This window comes from Canis aureus, chromosome 10 (assembly GCF_053574225.1).
Source record: "Canis aureus isolate CA01 chromosome 10, VMU_Caureus_v.1.0, whole genome shotgun sequence".
Lineage (NCBI taxonomy): Eukaryota > Metazoa > Chordata > Mammalia > Carnivora > Canidae > Canis > Canis aureus.
Genome location: NC_135620.1, coordinates 46,940,289 through 46,964,788, shown reverse-complemented (window position 1 = coordinate 46,964,788; position 24,500 = coordinate 46,940,289). Strand labels below are relative to the sequence as shown.

At 34.1% G+C, this 24,500-nt stretch overlaps 1 protein-coding gene across 5 annotated transcripts in view; it reads right to left on the bottom strand.

Moving 5' to 3' along the window:
• Positions 1–929: 929 nt before the first annotated feature.
• The window catches only part of IFT74 (intraflagellar transport 74), an 85,001-nt gene continuing 61,430 nt past the window's right edge, over positions 930–24,500 (bottom strand). For 4 of the 5 annotated variants that reach the window (XM_077912190.1, XM_077912189.1, XM_077912193.1 and 1 more), the window contains 7 exons: positions 19,370–19,423; positions 17,549–17,646; positions 16,555–16,681; positions 7,017–7,180; positions 6,319–6,444; positions 2,813–2,873; positions 930–1,237 (listed from right to left, as the gene is read on the bottom strand). In XM_077912190.1, the coding sequence (XP_077768316.1) occupies positions 1,119–1,237; positions 2,813–2,873; positions 6,319–6,444; positions 7,017–7,180; positions 16,555–16,681; positions 17,549–17,646; positions 19,370–19,423 (749 nt within the window). In that variant the 3' untranslated portion in view covers positions 930–1,118. Of the gene's footprint in view, positions 1,238–2,812; positions 2,874–6,318; positions 6,445–7,016; positions 7,181–16,554; positions 16,773–17,548; positions 17,647–19,369; positions 19,424–24,500 lie in introns of those variants that run through there. The other variant, XR_013387959.1, reaches the window with a different exon arrangement.

Here is a 24,500-nt window from a genome sequence, read left to right as displayed (position 1 = left end):
ATCTTTAGCCATATTAGTAATCCAGAGTTAACCAAAATCAACAATGTTCACCCTTTCTCCTAATCTCACACACACTAAAGTTGAAGAGTTAATGATAAATGTTTACTTCAGGAAAGCAACATGTATGGGTAATTTACAGTATGTAAATTATATCTCAGTAAAGCCCTCCACTTTTCAAAGAAATATGCTTGTCTTTCAGGATTACTGAGATGTGGAATTACTTGATGAACATGAAATCAGAGCAAAAGGAGTATAGTTTTAAGAAATATTTTATGCTGGCCAAGATGACTCATTCCTGCCCAAAGACATCTTTAGTTATTACAACATCTCCTAGATTTACACAATATAATTCTACCTCTTCTAGTTTTTCTTTTCAAATGGTCTGGCAATGCTCACAAATTAACCTACTTACAGTCCATAAGAGTGAATATATACTCCAGAGTGACAATGAACAGCAACAGCCATTGTCTAAAACAGACTACCATAGGTGCAGCATTTCTTTTAAACTTCATGTTTTTCCTAGCATATACACGTAAGAAAATATTTGTAAAATACAAAGGTCAAAGTTTTTAATTCTGAATCTTTAGGGATAACTGATATGCAAAGAATATGAGTTAATATACTTACCTGCAACTTTATATTCCTTAGAATACATCAAATATACCCTATTTGAGAAATAAACCTCAAAACTAAACATCTGCCTTCCATTCTTTCTTTTTCTAGAAGCAAAACTTGACAAGATTGATGTAAGTGCTAAGTCAGAATCTCACTCCGTATATCCCTTCTAGAGTTGACACATTTAAAAAATGATCTCATTTGCTGCCATAGGTGGATTATACCAACTAAATCAATCTCAACGGCCACTTTTAGTTTATCTCTTGGTTGTCTGAGACATTTTTATCACTCACAAAAAAAATACAAAAAAATGCTTTTCTGTATGCAAACTTTTTATTGAACTATTATGCTGTTTAAAGTAGTATACCTCTTCAAAGAGGTCACAAAAATTATAGTAGTTAAAAATTTTAGGTAAAACTCTTCAAGGGTATGAGATTCTTTTTCAGTCAACATACAGTTTAGCAGAAAGCATACTATTATAGAGACTTGCAGTTGGTTCAGACTCAGTTTCTGCTCATGCTATGTAGAGCGTCCACAATGCTTTTATTGTATTCTGCAATCTGCTTGGTCACATTCTTCATAATTGACTGGTAATCACTCTCTTGACTCTTGGTTGCTATGACTAATTACATGAGTTAAGGGGGAACAGTGATCAACAAAAACAGTAATCCACTTTGGCTTAGGAAGGGACCAAATCATACTGGTATTTTTCTTATGGAAAACTGAAAATGGCCAGAAAAAGAACAATTAGAATATATTTAAAAAAATATATTAACAGATTAAGATCAACTGAAATCTAAAAGGCTAAGGAAAATGTGTTTCAAAAAAAGTTCACCTACAGTATGACCTGAGCCAAAACAGAGTTAGACACTTAACTGACTGAGCTACCAATGCACCCATAATAGCTTTTTATACTTAATGTTGTGCATTTCAATCTAATTCTGGTCTGAGAACAACTGAATGTTCAGAAGAACCATGTTCTCTAGAGTACTGCAATGAATTACAGAAGTCTCTAGAATTCACTCTATTTCAAAATCCCCTACTTTGTGTTGCATAAACTAGACTGCTGGACTAAAGCATACTGAGTGAGAGTCTTTTGCTTTTAAAATGAGTAGCAACAACTGCTAGGAATAGAGCACCTGATGCATTTGATCTGGAAGTAAGCTGGGATCCATGCTGCCCTGAGCTGAAGTTCAGCAGTTTCCTGGAGGAGAATCTAAACTACCAATGAGTCAGGAACTACTTCTCCAAGCAGAGATATCCTTAAAGGGTCAAAGAAAGGAACAGAAAATAACTTTCAAAGAAGTGTTTCTTACAATTTCAAAACATATGTCCTCAAATAGGTGCTTCCTCCTATATAATCACACAAAAAGATAAAGCAAGAAGGTGGGATATAAGTGCCATCTTGGTAAAAACGTGAAGTTGAATTGGCTGAAACAGATGAGCTTGAAGGTCAAATTTCTCAAGATACTAATGTGTTTACTTCCCTTTGCTGCCCAGATATCCAAGGTACAGCACTATAAGCAACAGCAAACAATTATGCACATACATATTTCTGTAGGTATACATAATTCTCCCAATAACTCTATGAGAAAGAAATATTAAGTATATTTGAGATGATAAAGTTGAGGCTTAAACAAACTTTAACAATAATAAATTGTCCAAAGTCCATAAACTACAAGTAGTAGAGTCAACACTGAAAATTAGATCTCCTTGCTCCAAAACCTGTGCACTCAGTCACTATGCCACACTAACTTTGTATAGTCTGCTTTCTATTGTTACTTTGGTTGTGAGTGTGCATGTACACAGAACATGTGCGCGCGTACACACACACAAACACACCCTAATTATTGTAGATTGGAAACGAAGTCTCATTCATTTATTCCCCACATAGTTTAGATTGAGGTTTTGTACATATTAGGTATTTGATAAGTGTATATTAAATTTCATTTCATTTCCGTCTTTAAAACATTCTTAGGAAAAAAATCACTCTGGGTGCCTGTGTGGCTCAGTCAGTTGGGTGTCAGACTCTTGGTTTGGGCTCAGGCTGTGATCTCAGGTTCCTTGAGATGCTCTCTCCCTCTACCTACCCTGCCCCCTTACAGATCTCTCTCTCTCTCTCTCTCTCTCTCAAATAAGTGAATACATTTTTAAAAAACAAAAATCACTCAGTCATTTGTTTCTTTTTAAAGGATACATTCTTTCATCACAAAATTATTTTGCTCATGGTGTTGCCACTTCCTCTCCAAATTTGTAAGCTAAAATCACAAAATAGAAATGTTAAACAGTACCCATATTCAAAACAATTATACACGTTTTTAAAGGATAAGAAAAAAAAACATTCAAAATTTTAAATCTTATCAATTCATTGCATTTTAGTTGAGATAAAGCCATGGCAGACAAAAAGGAAAATTAGAAAGGATTAAACAATAGTAAATACATTAATAAATACAATGTTGAATTTGACAACAAGTTTTACTCTATGTGTTTATCTTAATTGGAAAATACTTAACAATATTTATTATGCCGATGAACAAGCCAACTGAATGACACTTTATGATTTTTCCCTTTCTTAAAAGAACTTGAAAGAAAAGAACGGGACATGATGGGAATCTCTCCTTGAAATCTGGAAGTCTAATGCCACAAACGTGATATATATTCTAACACTGTCAAAGGTTCAACTATATAGGAGTAACTTCCTTATTTCCAGGGCTAAATTTCCTGTCTAATTCCACAAGCTGTGATAAGAGCAGAGCTGCAGTGTGAAGATTATAAGAGGGCTGGTAAAAAGCTGGCACTGTTACAATAATTTCTGCATCAACAGGAAGCTAATGTGGATATTATATTGATGGTTGCTTCCTCAGAAGACAATTTTACTGTTATAGAATTAAATTGTTTTTCTGATTTAATTAACCTTGTAACTCTGGGTTATGGTCTTTCTTTTTTAAGATGCACATAGTATTTTTCCTAGAGAAAGGACTGTCTGAAAAACGAAACATTAAAATAATGTTCTGTGTGGACATTTCTAAGAGGTAATGATCATTTTTAAGAATTTCATAACTGAAGTAGCATTAATAATATTTCTTTCTACTCTTATGTTAAAATTATTTTCAGGGCATACATTCAGTATTAATGTAGCAACCAGCCCATTGTTTCCTCTAAAGAGATATATCTAGATATTAGGATAAATCCTAACTAATTAATTATGTAAACTGTATGTGCTGTGAGTTAACACTAGTAAATCAGATCTGGCTCTCTAGATAGGAACTCAAAGTTAAGATGGACTTAAGGAAGCAGTCAGCACTTTTTGGCAATAAATCTCTAATAACCTTTTGCAAAGTCAAGTACCAAACTTTTCCCCTTTGTTTCATACAGAGAGGAGGCCTTCTTAGAATGCAGACCTCTTAAGTACTAAATGAATAATGCTATAAAAGCAACACTGTGTTAGATGGTCAACTTCCTTCCATATTATACATCTGTATTAGTGACCTGCCTTTAAACCTCCAAGAATATCTTGAAGCATGAATCTGTTTTTTCCCTACAACTTAGTCTGTTGTGTGTTCTTTATATATTAATCCCTTACCAGATAATGATTTGAAAATATTTTCTCCCATTCAGTTTTCATTTTGTTGATTGTTTCTTTTGCTGTGCAGAAGCTTTCTAGTTTGATGTAGGCATACTTGTTTATTTTTGCCTTGTTGCTCATGCAATTGATGTCATAAGCAAAAAACTGTTGCTACGCTGATGTCAAGGAATTTTATCCCTTGTTTTCTTCTAGGAGCTTTATAGTTTGTTCCAATATAAATATGTTTAAATGATATCAAATAAATAACAGCCATTCATCAAAAAGTCTGTTATGAAAATTATTCGTAGATGTCAAAAAACAGTTTTCAAGAAAATAGTTGCAAAAACGAAAGAGACTAGATTTTATTTGATCAGTGGGGATTCCCAAAAAGCAACAAATAATACAGAGAAGGACTGTAGATTATGAGTTATGTTATGAATTCCTCTTACCTGTGTATGGTGTTAAGTATATGATTAGCACTTGATGTATGGTGTTAAGTTTATGATTAGCACTTGATGTGTGAATAAACAAGGTAACCATTACCTGACTCTAAGAAATTGTGTTTGTCAAGTGTTTTCCTCCTTAAGTAATCTATTCAGTGAAAGAAGAGGGGTGATATTCCATAAGCAATATCAGCATTTTTCCCTAAGAACCACTTTTGTCTTAAGTGGCCTCATAAACTTTTTCTTAGATTTCTTCTCCAGCATCCATCCCAACTCTCAACAGCATAGGATAATTTTGTCACTCCCAAATCTAGACCTGTATATTATGAAGTGTAGATAGAATAAATGATAAATTTGGAAATGTAAATTAATGATTTCTAAGCTTTTAGTAGCTGTGACAAACTCTGATGAAACTCTACCTCTTTCAAAAAGAATATAAGGTACATCTCTGCCATGGTATGGTATGGTAAATCCATACAATAAAATAGCAGTCATAAAATATCAAAAAAGGAGTTTGCAAATACTTAAGTGACAAAATGAATCTTTAAAGACTATATGCATAGAATTTCAGTTTTTATAAAATAATATAATTAATATGGGTGTATAATGGCAAAGGAAAAAAGTTTACAAGGATATTATACCAAAATATTAACAGTGATTGTCTACCATGATCATATTACCATATAAAGAAAAGGAAGAATGCATTAATTATAAGTTGCAAATAGTTAACATATATACTAATTAGATGAGAATGATCAATTTTTATCAGACCCTAATTACTGATTTTATACATGTCACACATGCTCATTTAATCCTCCAATACTTATTGAACAGCTATTATATCCCAACCATTGGCACAGGGTGGGGAGAAAATGAATGAGACAGATATCAACTCTATCCTCTTAGAGTACTCAATCTAGATCTCCAACATTGTTTAGGTAATTCTATCAGATAAATGATATGAAAAGGGGACTTGTCTGTGCATCCTATGTAAAATAATCAGAAATGTAAGTCAAGAAGTTCAAGGACAAGTCTGCTTTTGACAGCATTAAACAGCTTTAAAACTAAAAGTAACCTAAATGTACAATAATATGAAATTGGTTCAGTAAATTATACTAAATCCAAATATTATACATAATCATATTTTTAACAAATTTACTGACAAAGTAGTTATTAGGTATCATTAATAATGAAAAGCAAGCTTCCAAATATGTACAATATGCTACCATTTCTATAAATACATAGAAATAATGTATACATATGTATATATAAAGTATGTGTACATATAACATACATACAGACTAGAAGGACCCACACAAAAATGACAAGAATTATGTCTTCTGTGGGATATTAGTCATTAAGGTTTATTCTATTTGTGGTTTTTGTGAGTTAGCAAAGTTTCTCAATTAAAAATGCTTTATTTTTGAAATATTTAAAAGCTATTATTTTAACAGCTGAGCCCAGAACAAGGCCTAGCACAGAGTAGTCCTTCAATATAGGTTTATAAAAGAAGAGCAAAAGTAAATTCATTCTGAGTGGAGATTGTATATAATCTGGCTACCTTCAAATCCAGAAAGTCTGGAAGGATAAATAAAGCAAGTTAAAAAAATTGTTTTGGGATAGAAATATACATTAAGAACACAAGACAGATAGTCTAAAAACAAATAAATTTCAGTCTTTGCTTTTTCTTTTTACCTGAGAATGTGTCTCATTTTCTTGCAACTGTGTTTTTAATGTCTCATATTCTATGTTTAGCTTCTCTGTTATTTTCTTAAAGGCATTTCTGCGGGTTGTTAATACTGTTCTCTCCTGATGTAATTTCTAGATAGGTCCAAATAGAAGTAAATAACAGAGCTTAGCAAATATCTAGTTAGCCAATATAAATCATTTTTAACTTAAATAATTTCAACATTATTCTGGTAAAATTCTACCAAGACTATACTCCAAAGCCTGTTTGTAAAAATTATCTTTTGAGTTATAATAAGCTAAATTAGCATTAACTGAATTAATAACACTATTCAGGCTAAATTAGTATTAATTGTGTTAATAATTATATTAAGGCTGCTATATATGTGTTCCTATCCAAACAAATTTGCTTTAAATTAATCTAAATGGCAATGAAAAACCACTGATGAATAAGTATTAAGGAGGGAAATTTCATAATCAAACATGCATTTAACAAAGTTCAGATTTGTTGAAATGCTCTTGCTTTTCCTTTCTTTTCACCTTTTGTTTAAAACTTACATCTCTCTAAATTCCTCCTACATACATAAACATCTTAGCTTATATATCAAATAATCAACTGAAAATAAATTCTATGAACTACATATATATTAAATTTGATCAAGAAAATACAATTCGAATTTTAATTCTGTAAGACTGTTATCATTTACCTTTTTCTTTTCTTCACCTGCTGATTTTAAAGCTGGCAAATCATTGTATGTCTCCAGGTCAGTTGTCATTTGCTTAATTTTGTTTTTCAGAGAATGCTGTTCCTCAGTCATCTTACTTTCCAGAAGTTCCATTTTCTGTAGATCCAACTGTAGACGTTGACTATCTGAAACACAAGAAAATTCAAGAAGTCAAAACTTTATTCCTTTCACAAATAGAAATGCGATGCCACCATTAAAAATCATGTTTTATAAGAGTACCTGCAAAAGAAACAAGTTTCATTGAAACCAGTGAGACAATACAAAGATAAATTAAGAAAAAAAAATACTCATCCTCCAGGTAATCAATATAACCTGATATATATCAGCCAAATTTGTCTCCATGCTCATACAAACATTTAAGAACACACAGGTATTTTTTTTCTTACTTAATAATATGTATTATGAGGTAAAGACCCACTATTTTTAATAGGGGTATGAAAGCAAATTATGAAACATATATATATTTTTTGAGCAAAACTGTATGACTATACATGTAGTCAAATCTCATTATTCACAGTAGTTATATTCTATAAAGTCACTGTAAATACTGAGTTAGCAAATACTAAACTATTGCTACTAGCGGAGATATGGGGTTAGGTTCCTAAAAGCCTCTGGTCACAATATTTTCATCAATCAACTAACACATAATCTTGTTTTATGTGGGTTTCTGTTTAAACACACCGTATTTAATATATATTTTTCAGTCATTATTAACCCTGAACTCAAGGCCAACTTATGCCTGAATGAAACTAATCTAACACACATTTTCTCTGCAAGGAACACTGCAGCCTTCTTGGGCCTAGGAACACAAGCCAACACTTCAATATGCTTGGGAGACTTTTTTTTTTTTTAAGATTTTATTTATTCATTCATGAGAGACACTGAAAGAGAAGCAGAGACAGGGAGAGGGAGAAGCAGGCTCCCCGTAGCGAGCATGATGCAGAACCTGATCCCAGGACCTCGGGGATCATGACCTGAGCCAAAGGCAGATGCTCAACCACTAAGCCACCCAGGTGCCTCTGTTTGGGAGCCATTTTATACAGCAAAATCACCAACAAAAAGTACAAAAATGTGGGAAAAACTAAAACTAAATATGCCACAAAAAGGATACTTGTTAATAGAATGAGGACTAAAACAAGAAGACAGAGTTGCCCTATGTGATCTCTGCTGCAAATGCATGTCAGGCAATTTACCTTTTTGACTCTGCACATATCCACAAATGACTATGAAAGTGCTACAAGTACTGATTTTGGGATTACAAATTAATTATGGTGAGTAGGCAAATTTACAAATAGGAATCCATGAATAGGGCAGCCCCGGTGGCGCAGCGGTTTAGTGCCGCCTGCAGCCCAGGGCGTGATCCTGGAGACCTGAGATCGAGTCCCATGTCGGGCTCTCTGCATGGTGCCTGCTTCTCCCTCTGCCTGTGTCTCTGCCTCTCTCTCTAGCTGTGTCTCTATGAATAAATAAATAAAATCTTTAAAAAGAAAAAAAGAATCCATGAATAACGAGGACTGACTACATATATGTGTGTGTATGTGTAGGAGGGAGTGTGCGCGTCTCATACTTTGTTTTAAAAGTGTTGAGCATCTACCATGTGCTAAGTGCCTAGAATATAATGGAAATCAACAGAGACATTGTTTTTGCTCAAGTAGCTATATTCTAGAGGTAGAACCAGAAAATTAGATACGCATTTACAATAAATTGGATAACTACTATGAAAATAGTAATAAAGGGTGCTATGAGAACATGTGGTACTGGTCAAGAGAGCTCTCTAAAGACATGCCTTTTAACTGAGTAAGGCCTTAATTAAAGATTAGGAATCAACCAAACCAAGGAGAAAGTAATTGTGTTCCAGAGAATACAATCAACATGTGCAAAGTCTAGAGGTAAGAAAGCATGATACATCTGTGCAAATAACAGAAGTTCAGTATGACTAGAACCCAAAGGTCAATGTAGGGAGAATTTCAGTTCATGGAGGGCTTTTGTAATGAAAATGGGGGGATCCCTGGGTGGCGCAGCGGTTTGGCGCCTGCCTTTGGCCCAGGGCGCGATCCTGGAGACCCGGGATCGAATCCCACGTCGGGCTCCCGGTGCATGGAGCCTGCTTCTCCCTCTGCCTGTGTCTCTGCCTCTCTCTCTTTCTCTCTCTGTGACTATCATAAATTAAAAAAAAAAAAAAAAGAAAAAAAAAAGGGGAGTTGGAACTTTATCCTAAGGGCTATATTAAGTAATTGATGTAAAATCCATTAGTGTGGCATAATTAAATTTTAGAAAGTTCACCCTGGTTTCAATGAGGGCAACTAATTGGAAAAGCATTACTACATGCAGGAAGATCAGTTAAATGTTGATTCAGTGATCTACATCAGAAATCGTAGACTGGTATAGTCACTTTGGGCTTTTTTTTATCATTATTTATTAAGTGCTTTCCATGTGCTAGGCATAGGGGATACAGCAATGAACAAAGCATATGAGATCCCTATCATTACAGAACCTATACTCCAGTGGAACACAACTATATATATGAAATCTAAAGTTATATAACACAGAAATAAATGAGGGAAAAAATGCAGGAGATGTGGAGGGACTCAGGAGATATCAGGGATTTGGGGTTAACTAAATAGGCAACTGACCAGATACAGTAGTTGAGCAAAAAGAGTCAATGCAGAGTCCCATTTCCAACTTGAGTAAAAGAGTAGATGACACGGAGGCAGAGGGAGGTACCAACTTTTGTTTGTAGGAGGGAATGATATGGGGTTCAAGTCAACTTAGGATATGTTCTCTGAATTACCTCAGAAGCACCCAAATAGTAAACAGGCCCATGTATAGATATATGGGTCTGAAGTCCTGAGAGAAATTTGAAGATACAGATTTTGAAATCATCAACATAGAGACAGAACGTGAAACTATGGGGATGGCTGAAATCATCAAGAGAAAAGAATTCATGATAGAATCTATAAGAATAACAAAATTTTAAAGAATAAACTGACATGGAGGATCCCATAAAGGAGAATAAGAAATGACTACAGAAATAAAAGAAAAATCAGAAACGATGGTGAAAAGTCATTTTAAGAACAAAGGAGTGATGTGTAAAGCAGAATACTACTTAGGGATTTAAAAAAAAATATCCCAAAATACAAGTTGGACTTACTGTCCAGAAAAACCTTGATATATTTCTTGAGAACAGATTTTTCTTTAAAGATTTTTTAAATTTTTATTTATTTATGATAGTCACACACAGAGAGAGAGAGGCAGAGACACAGGCAGAGGGAGAAGCAGGCTCCATGCATCGGGAGCCCGATGTGGGATTCGATCCTGGGTCTCCAGGATCGCGCCCTGGGCCAAAGGCAGGCACTAAACCGCTGCGCCACCCAGGGATCCCGAGAACAGATTTCATAGGAAAAAAAATGAGAGCAAGAGTGAGAGGAAGGCTTTTGAAAATTTGGATGTGAAACCCCTGAAAGGGAGGGATGATAGCTGGGAAGACAATACTTGGAAGAGGCTTTTAGGACTTTATTTTTTTAAAGATTGATTGATTGATTCATGAAAGAGAGAGAGAGAGAGAGAGGCAGAGACACAGGCAGAGGGAGAAGCAGGCTCCATGCAGGGAGCCTGACTTGATCAGGCTAGATCGAGGGACTCAATCCCAGGTCTCTAGGATCACGCCCTGGGCTGAAAGCGGTACTAAACCGCTGAGCCACCCGGGCTGCCCTAGGATTTTTTTTCCAAGATGAAATATAAAAAAAAGATTGGTGAAGATATTGGCAAATGAATGTATCTGCTAAAGGGTTAGTATCCAAAATAAATAAACAACTGATACAACTCAACACCAAAACCCCTCAAATAACCCAATAAAAATGGCCAGAAGACTTGAACAGACATTTCTTGAAAGAAGACATATGATAATCAACAGACACATGAAAAGATGCTCAACATCACTCACCATCAGAGAAATGCAAAAACTACAATGACAGAATGGCTAAAATAAAAAACATAAGAAACAAGTGTTGGTGGGGATGTGGAGGAAAAAGAACCCTTCTGCACTATGTGTGGGAATGCAAACTGGTACAGCCACTGTGGAAAACAGTATGAAAGTTCCTCAAAAAGTTAAAAATAGAACTATCCTATAATCCAGTAATCGCACTACTGCGTACTTATAAAAAAACAAACAAACCAGTAATCCAAAGAGATACATGCATTCTTATGGATACTAAAATTGAACTGAAATATATGTATCATGCACATCCAGATGAAGATATTTGAATTCAAACCTGCCTAAGCTAGTTTCCTATGTTCCCAAGGCTAGGTATGGTAATAATCCTAAACATCCTGTAGTTACTTATTTATAGACAGAGGCATGTAGTGATACATTTTCATCTTTGAACATGTTGCTTTCACTTTACTTCTATTTTAAAGTAGGGATATGAATAGCCTCAGAAAAATGTGGTGTTTCATTAAAGGCAAACAATGAAGATTTTCCTTTTATAACTTAGAGATTTAGGGGTAACATAAAAAAAATTTAATCTTATAGTAGGATATATTATTCCCTGTATATATGTATTTTCTCTGGTATTTTTCATTGTTTTTTCTTTATGTTGCATTTTAGCAATTTAACTGGGATTTGCTTAGGTAAGGGATTTTTATATCAATCCTGTTTGGAATTCAAGAGCTTCTTATATCTGTCAAATCTGGTTTTTCATCAACTCTGGGAAATTTTCAGCCATTATTATTTCTTCAACTATCTTTTCTCCCTCATTCTATGTGCCTCCACTCCTTCTGGGACTCCAATTATATATATGTCAGATTGCCTGAAACTGTCCCACAGAACATTTAGGTTCTGTTCATTTTTATTTCTTCTCCAGATTATATCATTTTTATTGATCTTCAAGTTCATGGACCCTTTATCTGCTGTCTTCAATCTTCTATTAAGGTCATTCTGTGAATTTTTCATTTTAGGTATATTTTCAATGCTAGGATTTCTACCTGATTCTCTTTTGTAATTTTTATTTTTCTGTGAGATTCTCCATCTGTTCATTTGTTATTTTATTTTCCTTTAATCCCTTAAATATGTTTTTATGCATTTAAAGTCTTCTGTTCATTTCAACATCTGGATTATCTCAGGTCAATGTTTATTGACTGCTTTTCACCTTGACTCACATTTTCCTATTTCCTCACATGGCTAATGAATTTTTATATTATAATTGACACTTTAAATGATATGCTGTAGAGATTCTGGATTATATTGTATTCCTTTAAAAACTGTTGATTTATATTAAGTGAGGAATAAACTTTACTGAACTAAAACTCTAAAACTTTTCTCCTTTGGAGTAGGCAGTATGCAAAATCTCTGTATTCAGCTTTTTCAACTTTTAATTGCTGCTTTTTCCTAGGTTCCCTAAAGTTACCTAATGCTTACATAGTTCACTGGTCAGATTAGGATCTAAATAGAGTTTATGCATGGATTTTGGCACTTAGTTGCTCTCTTACCAGGAATGTCTCCCTCTATGTGGGCAGGCAATAACTTGGCTGCTTCTTATAAAATTTAGCAAAATTTACTTGGAAATGAGTTTTATTATTTATACAGATTATCTACAGGAAAAATCAAATATAAAGCTGCTATTAAATGCTTCCATCTATGAAACCAGAATTATGGATTAAAATATAGGTAGAAGGTGAGATATAGTAAAAATAAAACGTTCAAAAACTGAATGACTTCTTAGGTATAACAATTATCATAAAGATTAAAATATCAAAGTTTTTTTTAAGGATTCAAAGGATAGTGATTTAAGAAAGAAAGTTTTTACCAACCAAATTGAAATTGGTATGGTTAAACTTGAACATTTCCTTTTGTCCCTTTAAGAGTATTACAATTCAACCATATTGACATATATGTTCTTAAGAATATTATGGATATCTGGATTTAAATGTTGTTGAGTGGGTTTTGTTTTGTTGGATTCATATCTCAACTACGGTTGGAAACCATTAAAATGAAAATCAAAGTGCTAAATAAATCAAAGTCACTGAGGCTTATGGTTTTTCAATGCTCCAAAAAGGAAATGTACATAGCTTGTATAAATTTTGACTGTTCTGTGAAAATGCTACTGAACTCTAAGTTAATTTGAAGATATATTAGGGACATACATTTAGGAGTCATACTAAATGTTTTTCCTAGAGAAAGGGAGAAAATGGTTGGTTGGTATAGGGTAAAGTTTATCTTCCTTTAACAGCAGGTCCCCTTGAAAAGCTAAAAACTTCTCCAAGGGAAGAGACAGGAAGAGGATGCAGACAAGTTCCTTCTGATATGCTATGAAGTTGCAAAGTTTACTAAGCAGTGTGTACATAGTAGCAAAATCTCAGAAGGAACCACTTTGACATGGGGAAATGTTTCTGAAATATTCTGCCATCAGTGCACTTGTTTATTCCCTGGAGTTTCCTTTCCAAAAATATAAATAAAAACTATTGCTGACAGATTCCTTGCCTCTTTACTCATGTAGTACACTAGCGTTTCACAATCTTTTTTCCCCCATTACTGTCGCCCTAAGGAGCCTTTTGTAGACTATGTTTTTCCTAATCACCACCCTCCCATGAAACTTTTATATTACAGATATAATGTATATCTGTCTATGTATAGTGATCATTGCGGGGGGGGGGGGGCACAAACCATTATAATCAAGATATTTTTACTCTCCGCCCAAGAAATAATTTTGTCCCATTAAGAAAGAGTACACTAAGAAAAGCAAGTGATTTATAATTAGAAACCCAAAAGCCAAAAGGGAGGCAAAATTCACAAGTGGAAATGTAAAATTCATTGTCTCTGAAAGGTGAACAAGAATATTATAGACTTCTGATGGTGATTTCTAGATACAAGAAATTTTTGATGGTGGATGGTGTTAAGAAAGAGAAAAAATAATTTATATGCTTAGTTTAAATTAAAACTTAAAAATAATTGAGTAAATGAAATTAATTGTAGGGGCCAGAAAATTCAGACCTTAATAAGGAATATTTTCAGTAAAATCTTTATCATAGTAATAAACTTGAATAAAATTAAGTCAGTTCTCAGTCTTTTCAACCCTATGTCACTGCAGAAAATATAATGAGTAGTTTTTAAAAGGAAACATTAAACACAAAATATAAAAATATGAAAGGAATTCAAAGTCCTTATAATTGAATTCATTTCCTGGTATTGATATTTACCTCTTAAAAAAATATGTTTTTCAACAGCCATTATATAAAGACAGCTTAGAGGAGGCAAAAACTTTCTAAATTAAAATTGACTTTAGATAAATGAAAACCTTAAAACTACCATCTAAAACACAAAACAGAGATTTCCTAGATGGAATAATTAAAGATAAAATGCTTTAGCTTTATAGAAAGAAGAAAATAAAGATGTAAAAATACTCATATTTGAAGAGGTCTCAAAGAAATATTTGCACACCCATTTCATTCCAGCGTGAATTACAATAACGGAGAAGTAAAAACATCCTAAATGTCCATCAACAAATGAATAAAAAAATGTAGTACATAGATACTATAGAATATTATTTAGCCTTAAGAAAAAAAATACTGTCACATATTACACCACTGATGAACCTCAAGGACATTATGGTAAGTAAAATATCCATTCACAAGAAGACAGATATTGCATGATTCCACTCATGAAGTATTTAGAGTAGTCAAACTCATAGAAACAGAAAGTAGAATGTGGTTAGCAGAGGAGAGAAGTGAGAGGGAAATGGATAGTTCTTCAATAGTATAAGTTTCAGTTTTGCAAGATGAAAAAGTTCTAGACATCTGCTGCCCAACATTGTGTGTATAGTTAATGGCTAAGATGATAAATTTTGTTATGTGTTTTTTATCACAATTTAAAAAATTCTGATAGTCAAACCAGTAGTAGATATAAATCAAATTTAGAATGTACTTTTTCTAGTTGTTTAGCAGAGAACTCAGATATATATATATATATATATATATATATATATATATATATATATATATATAAAACTACAGCAAACTCTAAATAAATCTGGGCAGATAAAATATACTTAAATGTATAAAATAATCATTAGCCACTTATATCATCAACCTGAATTCAACTGTATATTAATAACATTTAGCATGGATTTATGGGTCTACAAATGTATAAATATAAAACTCCTAGGTAATTGTTTTAGAATGCAGAATTCTTCGGATTTTACAAAAGTAATATAGCACATATATTGATTATAATATAACTCCCACAGCAGGGTCTAAGGGAGCATCCTGTCATCAAGTACATGACTATTTCTGCAGCAAAAATTATGAACAGTCACATTAGGAAAGATAATTAAAACCTCATGTCAGTTCAGGTCAGGTTTTGGGATTTCAGATAAATGAATATTATTGGACCCATTATTCTATTTCAAGAATCTCAACATTTTTAAGTTAGCAAGTATTCTTATTCCTCATAATTTCACTAATTGCCAGTTTAATTCCAAGTAGACAAAAACAACAACAACAAAAAACATAGCTGATTCAATACCACCACACACAAGCATTAAAAAAAGACCGAAAGGTAGAAACCATCAGTTCAAGAACCAAAGATTCTATACAAATTTTGACTTTATCCTAAACTTTTTTCCTTTTGAGTCTAGCTTTTTAAGCTCTATTTTGTGTATTTGTTTTTAATATCTATACTGTCCAAATGGCAGCCATTAGCCACTTAAGGCTTTTGAACACCTAACTATGTCTAGATCCAAGCTGAGATGGACTGTAACTGCAAAATCTCATTGATCATTTTTGTACTGATTACATGTTTAAATAATAATCTTTTGGATAAACTGGGTTAAGTAAAATATATTATTAAAATTCACCTGTTTGTTTACTTTTATAACACACCATGAGGAAATTTAAAATTATGTGTGGGGCTGGCATTACATTTGTATTTAAGAAATGTATCAACATTTCTATTGAAGAGTGTTGCTCTAGTATCATGTAGTCATAACGGCTCAAACTAATTATAATTAAAATATTTTTTTCTCAAGGATATCTCTCCTAACTACTCAAGCCTGGGGTGGATATAAACTCAGTGTAATTCTGTTGCTCTTAATGCTTCTATCCTAGTACTGTTTGATTATATTTTAATTGTTTGTCATTATTCCACCAAGTTGAAAGTTCCTTGAGGAAAGAGACTATTTTTCTTTTATCTCTGTGTGCCAATGTTATGTACAGGCACAAAGCAAAGCATCCAGTAAATATTAAAAATGAATCAGTGTCCCAATGAAATAGTATTAAGTTAAAAAAAATGCTATTAAGTTGATGTGAAAGGTCACACAAAATTCTGAGGCTATTAATGACTGGACTAATAAGCAATCCTAAATTATATTCTCAGCCTTTCAAAAAAAAATAAAATAAAATGACATTAAAATTTTAAACTTTCAATTTGTTACAGAAAAAAAGGGATATTAAAACCTGTTTTCTAAAAAAATATAAATAAATAAATAAATAAAATCTGTATTCTCACCTGAAGTCAAATTCCTAGCTGTACTTTGTGATTTCTGCATTTCAGTAGATTTAAAATTGAGATCATCCTGCATCATCTTCAGCTCTTGATTGGTGATAGAAGAGATCTGTTTCATACGATTTATATTCTGTATTTGTAAAGAAATAAAAATGGAAAAAATTCCACTGATTTAACTCTTGATTGGTGATAGAAGAGATCTGTTTCATACGATTTATATTCTGTATTTGTAAAGAAATAAAAATGGAAAAAATTCCACTGATTTAACTCTCCAAAATAACTCTTGGAAAACACTGTTAAGAACTAGATGTTTTAAATTGGTATTCTTTTTTGAAATACATCATTTATTATATATGTTTTATGTATGTTTAGAAGAGTATAGTGAGACTCAATGAAAGTCAGATTTTCTCAAAGGGGGACTAAATTAAAGCTAATGTAAAAGAAATAATTCTGAATTTTATCTCACTGTAGAAAAAATTCAAATACACTACATTAAGAACTGCTTGGGAATCTTAAGACACTTAGAATATTTAAAAGAGACTGCACATTTTTCCTTCAATGTACCATTCATTAGTAGCTGCTCAATAAGCATTTTTCAGTGAATCAAAAGATACTCCTTGATAACCTATATTTTTGTAGGTTCTTACTAGGAAAGAATACCTTGTATTTATAATGCAAATGACTGTGTAAAAATGTATCAACATTTTCCATTATAACATCTAGATTTTTAAGTTAGCTATGCAAATGTTACTTCTCCAAATTCAGATACATTAACATGGAAGAAAATCCTAATAAAAACTCTGAGTTAGTCTTACTTACTGCTAAATATTGACATTATACATATATAATCCTTTCCTTCTATTGTCCTTAGCTGAATTTTGCTAGAAATACACAAATTAATAGCTTAAAGAAATAAAATAATAAGTAAGGGAATTTAAAGGAAACATTAAATGAGCAGATGCAATAGTGGACCACTGCATTTTCTGATGGTACTTACTCTACTACAGTGTTCCAAAAGTGCAACTATGTTGGCTTCTATCTGTGCCTTTCTTTCCAGTTCCTGATTCTTAGTTTCCTCAAAAGTCTCAATAAAAGCTGCAGATTCAAAATATGATGAGAAGCTACTGTTAATATAGTTAACAGTAGGTACATACTAATTTACAGGTCTTAACAGTACTTTTTAGAAATTCAAAGCAAATGTGAAATTATCATTATTTAATCTTTTATTAACCCAAGGGTAATTAAATTAATAAGAACATTTCTACATACTCTCAAGCTTTTAAAGCTTCATGGTTATGATCTTAAGACAAATAAACTGGGATCCCTGGGTGGCGCAGCGGTTTGGCGCCTGCCTTTGGCCCAGGGCGCAATCCTGGAGACCCGGGATCGAGTCCCACGTCGGGCTCCCGGTGCATGGAGCCTGCTTCTCCCTCTGCCTGTGTCTCTGCCTCTCTCTCTCTCTCTCTCTCTGTGTGACTATCATAAATAAATAAAAATTTAAAAAAAAGACAAATAAACTAAAGATTATAAATATGGACTCAGAAGTAACAACTGATAAAAAGGAGAACAGAAAAAGAATCTGTTTTTACATAGGATCGTCTTGATACATCTATAATTATTCCTATTTATAATTAGCCACTAATTTTAATACTGAAAAGTTATTACTAGTTTTATCTGAAAATGAGTATTCTCTTTAAAATGTTGCATTAATCTCAACTAAATAAATTTAATAATTCATATTATATTCTAAGAAATCCTCCTTTCTCCTGTCTAATACAGAATCAGTACATAATTTACTTTTTTATATTCTTAAGGCATTTCTAGGACTCTTCCAAAAATAAAAACTTACAGTTAAAAATCACTTTACTGTTAGCATGAAACAACAAATTAATTCTGAGGAAATTTTTGGTACTTGCTGAGATTTTAAAGAAATCTTGGGATATTGTTGTATCAGTTGGCAATTACTACTTTATGGCCTGCTTCTATGAAGGTAACAATTGACACCACACCCACAGATTCTGGCAAAATGATTATTAAAACAGGAAACCAGTAACAGGTAATATAGCTCAATTTTGAAAAATTTCTGAATGTACAATGCAATTAAGTTTAAGTGAAGATATAGTTACAAAGTTAAGACTTTTAAAAAGTAAATGAGAAGCTCCAACAGAAAGCTACTAAAGCTACAGTCAGTGATAGAACCAAGTAACAAGGTCTGAGGAGAAAGCTGATAAATAATAAGAGGAAGTACTATGAAAAGCTAAAAAAAAAAAAGGCAAAAGATACTAAAGATGAATACAGTGAAGCATGTAAAACAGAACACTCAATATTCAATCAGTATATCTCTATACAGACAGTAAATAGAAGTACTAGCTTTACAATCTATCTTTACCACAAAAATACTCATACACACACAAACGTACAAAACCTTTTTCAATTTTTCTACCCATCCCTAAGTCATACTACATATTTATTAGTTTTTCAAGGGACGCCTGGGTGGCTCAGCGGTTGAGCGTCTGCCTTTGGCCCAGGGCATGATTCTGGGATCCAGGATCAAGTCCCATATCCGGCTCCTAGCAGGGAGCCTGCTTCTCCCTCTGCCTATGTCTCTGCCTCTCTCTCTGTGTCCCTCATGAGTAAATAAATAAAACCTTTTTTTTAAAAAAAAAGAAAGAAAATAATTTTTCAAGGCAAATGCTTGTAATGTCTACACTTCTACATTTATTACTAGCCATTGTATCTTCCCAAGATAAGATCTCTGATTTGGTATATGTGAATAGACATCTGAGAATATTTTCGTATCAATAAGATAATCACTTACTGTCCATATTTTCCTCTCGTTTTTTAAGTTCCTTATACTTCTGATTCATTTCACCTGTAAGAGATACAAAATATAACATTGATTTAAAAAACTTCAAACAGTGCTCTAAATGTAAAATATGTCTTAGGTTTTCTACATACCATTATATTAATATATGTTTGATATATATATGTTTGATAACTTGGAAAAAACAATCTCCTGACTGGAAAGGACTTACAGGCTTTCCAGTGGTTCTCTGTTTCAGTCCCAACTTAGGACTATTCAACCCGTACATGAACACTACTGGTGATGGATTTTGGTGGAAGCACAAATTTATTCTGCTTTCTCTACCTGGGACTTTGAGAATACAGGGCTGCAGCTGCCTCATTAGTCCAGGAAAATACTGGAATGCTAAAAAACTGCATGACTCAGATAAAGAAATTATAGATTGATTGATGCAAGTGCAAATTTATTCTGCTTTCTCTATCTGGCCCTGAGAACACAGGCTGCAGCTGTTTCACTAGTTAAGGGAAATAGTGGTGTCCTTCCAAAACTCAGTTTTTGTTACTCTGAAAATCCTTTTATTATAACATAATCATGATCCATCTTTTTTTAAAGATTTTATTTATTTATTCATGAGAGACACAGAGAGAGAGAGAGGCAAAGACACAGGCAGAGGGAGAAGCAGGCTCCCCACAGGGAGCCCGATGTGGGACTCCATCCCCGGACCTGGGATCACGCCCTGCGCTAAAGGCAGACACTCAACTGCTAAGCCACCCAGGCATCCCTTGATCCGCCTCTGTTAATGGCCCCTTTATATCACTGAAGGGTCCAGTTTCATCCATTTGTCAGGGTCTTAGATTTTTACTCTTTTAAACATGTCTTTCACATGTATTAAGTGTGACATGTCCAAACCTGTTGTGAGCAACCTCTTCCTAAACTTGCTTCTCTTTTCAGTTAATAACACCACCAACTCTTCAGTTGCCCAAGTCAGAAGCCTAGGGTCATATAAAATCCATTTTACTCTGGCTCTTAAGTATCTGGATCAAAAATCTACTTTCCATCCTAATTGCCCACTGCTCTACTCCAAGAAACCTTCATCTTTTACCTGGATTACTGTGACTACCTCCTAACTGGTCATATTGCCTCTAATATTACTTGCCTTTTCACTAACCAGAAATATTTTTCAAAAATGCAAATTGTTTTCTCCTTAAAATTCTTCAATACTTTTACCATCGTCCCTAGGTGGAAGACCAAACCTTTATGTGTTTTATAAGGTCTCTCATGATTGCCTCCCCTTTGTGCCATTTTTTTACTTCACATTCCCTGCCTCTGCCATACCACTCTCTTCCAGTTCCTTGAGTTACTATATTCATCCTCACTTTCTTTTTTTATTATAATGTATTATATTTATTTATTTATTTATTTATTTATTTATTTATTTATTTATTTATTTTTCATCCTTACTTTCAAGGTTCTCTACTTGCAGTGCTTTGAACCTCTTCACTGTTCCAACCAGGTACATTTATTTATTCTTTATAATGCAGCTTAAATATTATTCTTTAGAGAAAATTTCTGGAAATCTTTTTTTAAATTAATTTATTTATTCATGAGCGATAGAGACAGAGACACAGGCAGAGGGAGAAGCAGGCTCCATGCAGGGAGTCCGACATGGGACTCGATCCTGGGTCTCCAGGATCACACCCCAGGCTGCAGGCTGTGCTAAACCGCTGGGCTACCGGGGCTGCCCTGGAAATCTCTTAACTAGATAAGTTGTCTTTCGCTCTGTGCTCTTATGTACCCCTTTTCATACAGTAGCATTGGGTATATTCTAATTGCTTGTTCAGATTTTAAGGTCTGTGAGGGAGGTTACTTTGCTATTTTGCCTGCTGTTGTGAGTTATTCAAAGATGGAATGAAATTTTTTGGGAGCAGCATAAAGGGGCCATTAACAGAGGTGGATCATGATTATTTTATAACAAAAGGATTTTCAGTGTAACAAAAACTGAGTTTTGGAAAAACACCACTATTTCCCTGGACTAGTGAGACAGCTGCAGCCTGTGTTCTCAGGGCCAAGTAGAGAAAGCAGAGTAAATCTGCACTTGCATCAATCTACAATTTCTTTATCTGAGTCAGTTTTTAGCATTCTAGAAAAGCTAAGGAATCTTATTAAGATGATGCCCAGTAAGGATGGAGAGAATAATAGACTAGACATTCCTAAGGGCGTTCCTGATAAGAAGCTTGTATTCTGAAGAACATTAACAGTTCAAAGAAAATGGAAGCCAAAAGTTACAGTGCAGAGGTTAAAATGCAATGGTCAGCCTGTGTTCTGTATAAACTCCTATGCAGTTTTTCAAGTAGTGGCTAGAGTAAAGTTAGGAAGTAGAGGATGTCAGTTGGGGTAAAGTCTCAAATTACAGAGGCATGAACTTCTACTTGTATATATATTTACTTGGGTAAAAAGTGAGCTACAAGTACATAAAGGTGATGGCACAGAAACGTGGGCCCCCAGTTTTATTGCTTTCTGGTCTAAATATTTTCCCTAAACTCACTGAGAAGGGCACTGATACATAGAAAATCTTGTCATGGGCCCCAAAACAGTACTGGCAGTAAAAACTTGGGTGTGAAATCTACTGCTTAAGAAGAGTAAATACCCAGTGGTCATGAATTCCCAGCCAGCAAATACCGAAAACCGATGGGAAACATTGGGTTCATTCCGACTGGATGCATTAAGGGGAAGGGAAGAGATAGTTTGTTATTAATAATAAATTTGTATGATTAGGTTTTTTAAAAAATAGATTATAGACAAATTAAAATTATAATGTCACTCCTCACTCACCTTATGGCAATAGTTTTTGAATGGGAAACAAAGAATTAGAGCTGAAATACCATGGGAGAGAAATATGCAAGGAACTTTTTTTTTTTTTTAAAGGACTCCAACTTGGTTTATTTATTTATTTATTTATTTATTTATTTATTTATTTATTTATTATTTATTTATTTATGATAGTCACAGAGAGAGAGAGATAGAGAGAGCTCCATGCACCGGGAGCCCGATGTAGGACTTGATCCCGGGTCTCCAGGATCGCACCCTGGACCAAAGGCAGGCGCCAAACCGCTGCGCCACCCAGGGATCCCCTGCAAGGAACTCTTATACAACATATATGAAGTAGCAGAAAACCTAGTGTCTGCTGAACCTGTCATAGCCCAGGTTTCTAAGAAAGTTCTGATTGAGAAGTCCCACTCTTCAGAGATTGGTCAGACATTTAGGAGGAAGGCCTGCATCTTAGGCTTTACAAAAATTAAACTACCATCTATCTTTCTTCTTATAAACCTAAAAGAATCTCCTATTCATGCTGTTTCTTGTTCTTCATCTTGCTATGAGACCTCAAGACATGGTAATGAGGCTTCTCTTTCTGCCATTCCAATGAAATTTCTCTCAATAAGATTATATGACTCTTTAATTATCAAATCCAAAGAGCAGTTTCCAATTCTTATTTCACTCTGCAATATCTGACAGTATTGATACATTCTTTCTTCAAATTTTTTTTTTATGTTTTTGTTATTGGGGTGGGAACTTCTGTGGTTTTTCTTCCTCTCAGATCATTCCTTCTGTCCTCTCTTCATGGCTTTCCCTTTCTTTTTTTTTTTTTTTTTTAATTTTTATTTATTTATGATAGTTACAGAGAGAGAGAGAGGCAGAGACACAGGCAGAGGGAGAAGCAGGCTCCATGCACCGGGAGCCCGATGTGGGATTCGATCCTGGGTCTCCAGGATCGCGCCCTGGGCCAAAGGCAGGCGCCAAACCGCTGCGCCACCCAGGGATCCCCCCTTTCTTCTACGTTTAAATTCTACTCTCTGCCTTTAGTTGACTTCTAATGCTACATTACATCCAAGAAAATCCCATTCATTCTTGTGGTTTAAGAACTCTCAAATTTGACCTTTTCCTTACTTCTCTGATTGTTTTATCCAACACCTTACTAGATACATTCATGTGGGTATCTTTTAGAACATCCTAATAGTATATTAATAATTAAGCTCATCATTCTTCCCTCTCAAAGTCCGCACCTCTTGTACTCCCTATTATGTTTGGAAGTCCTTCACCACACATTATCCAAGTCAGAAACCTAAGAGAATATTTCTTTCTTCTCTTCTTAAATCCATGTTCTTAACTGTCATCAAATTGAGCTAGAAGACATATCTGGTCAATGTCTCCAGCTACACAGCTGGCCAGCAGGATTAGATAGGACAGAGCTCTCATATATCTTAGATTCCCAAGCTTCACAAAACCTTCTCTCTTATCACTGATGCTAAGAAGAAAAGAAATCAGGGTGCTAGTGAACTCCTCTATTTTACGATTTCTCAGTTGGAAGGTTCATATCTGAGCTGCCCATGAGAGTCAATGCAGATGAGGACAGTCCTAAGATAAGGTAAAATACAAGAGTTATTACCAAATCTATTCTTAGACTATCGTAGGAGAGGAGATCATATATTGGAGAAGCTAAGTAATATGTCACAAGGTGCAAAAGCAGGCAAGCAAAAAGGTCTAAAGATTAAGGAAACCAAAAGAGAAGGAAAACGGCACAATGATAAAAGCTATTTTAGAGCTGTCCTCAAATTCTTAACATTTAATGTAATTATAGTTCTACATAATTTAGTTATTCCAAATTTACTGAATGCCTGCTATGTGCCAGATACTGTTAGCAGGTGCTGGGGAAATCAAAATGAACAATAGTTACAACTCTCCTAGAAGGGCTTACAAATTATTAGATGTACAAAACCAAAAGTTATAATCAAACAAGAGTGCTCTGAGGTATATATGAAGTCCTGTAGATAGATGAAAGGGTTCAGAAGCTTCTTACATAGTATCGTTATCAGCCAGGCACTCGAACAGATAATGTAGAATTACAGCGATGATGAAGACTTTTGCCTTTAAAACATTTATACTCTACCAATACAAGTACCCCAAAATTATAAATTCAGGTTTTTCCCTTGCATGGAGGAAAAAAAGAAATGGGTATGAACTATTACAAAAGACTTGGGGGGCAGCCCAGGTGGCTCAGCACTGCCTTCAGCCCAGGGTGTGATCCTGGAGACCCAGGATCGAGTCCTACGTCAGACTCCCTGCATGGAGTCTGCTCCTCCTCTGCCTT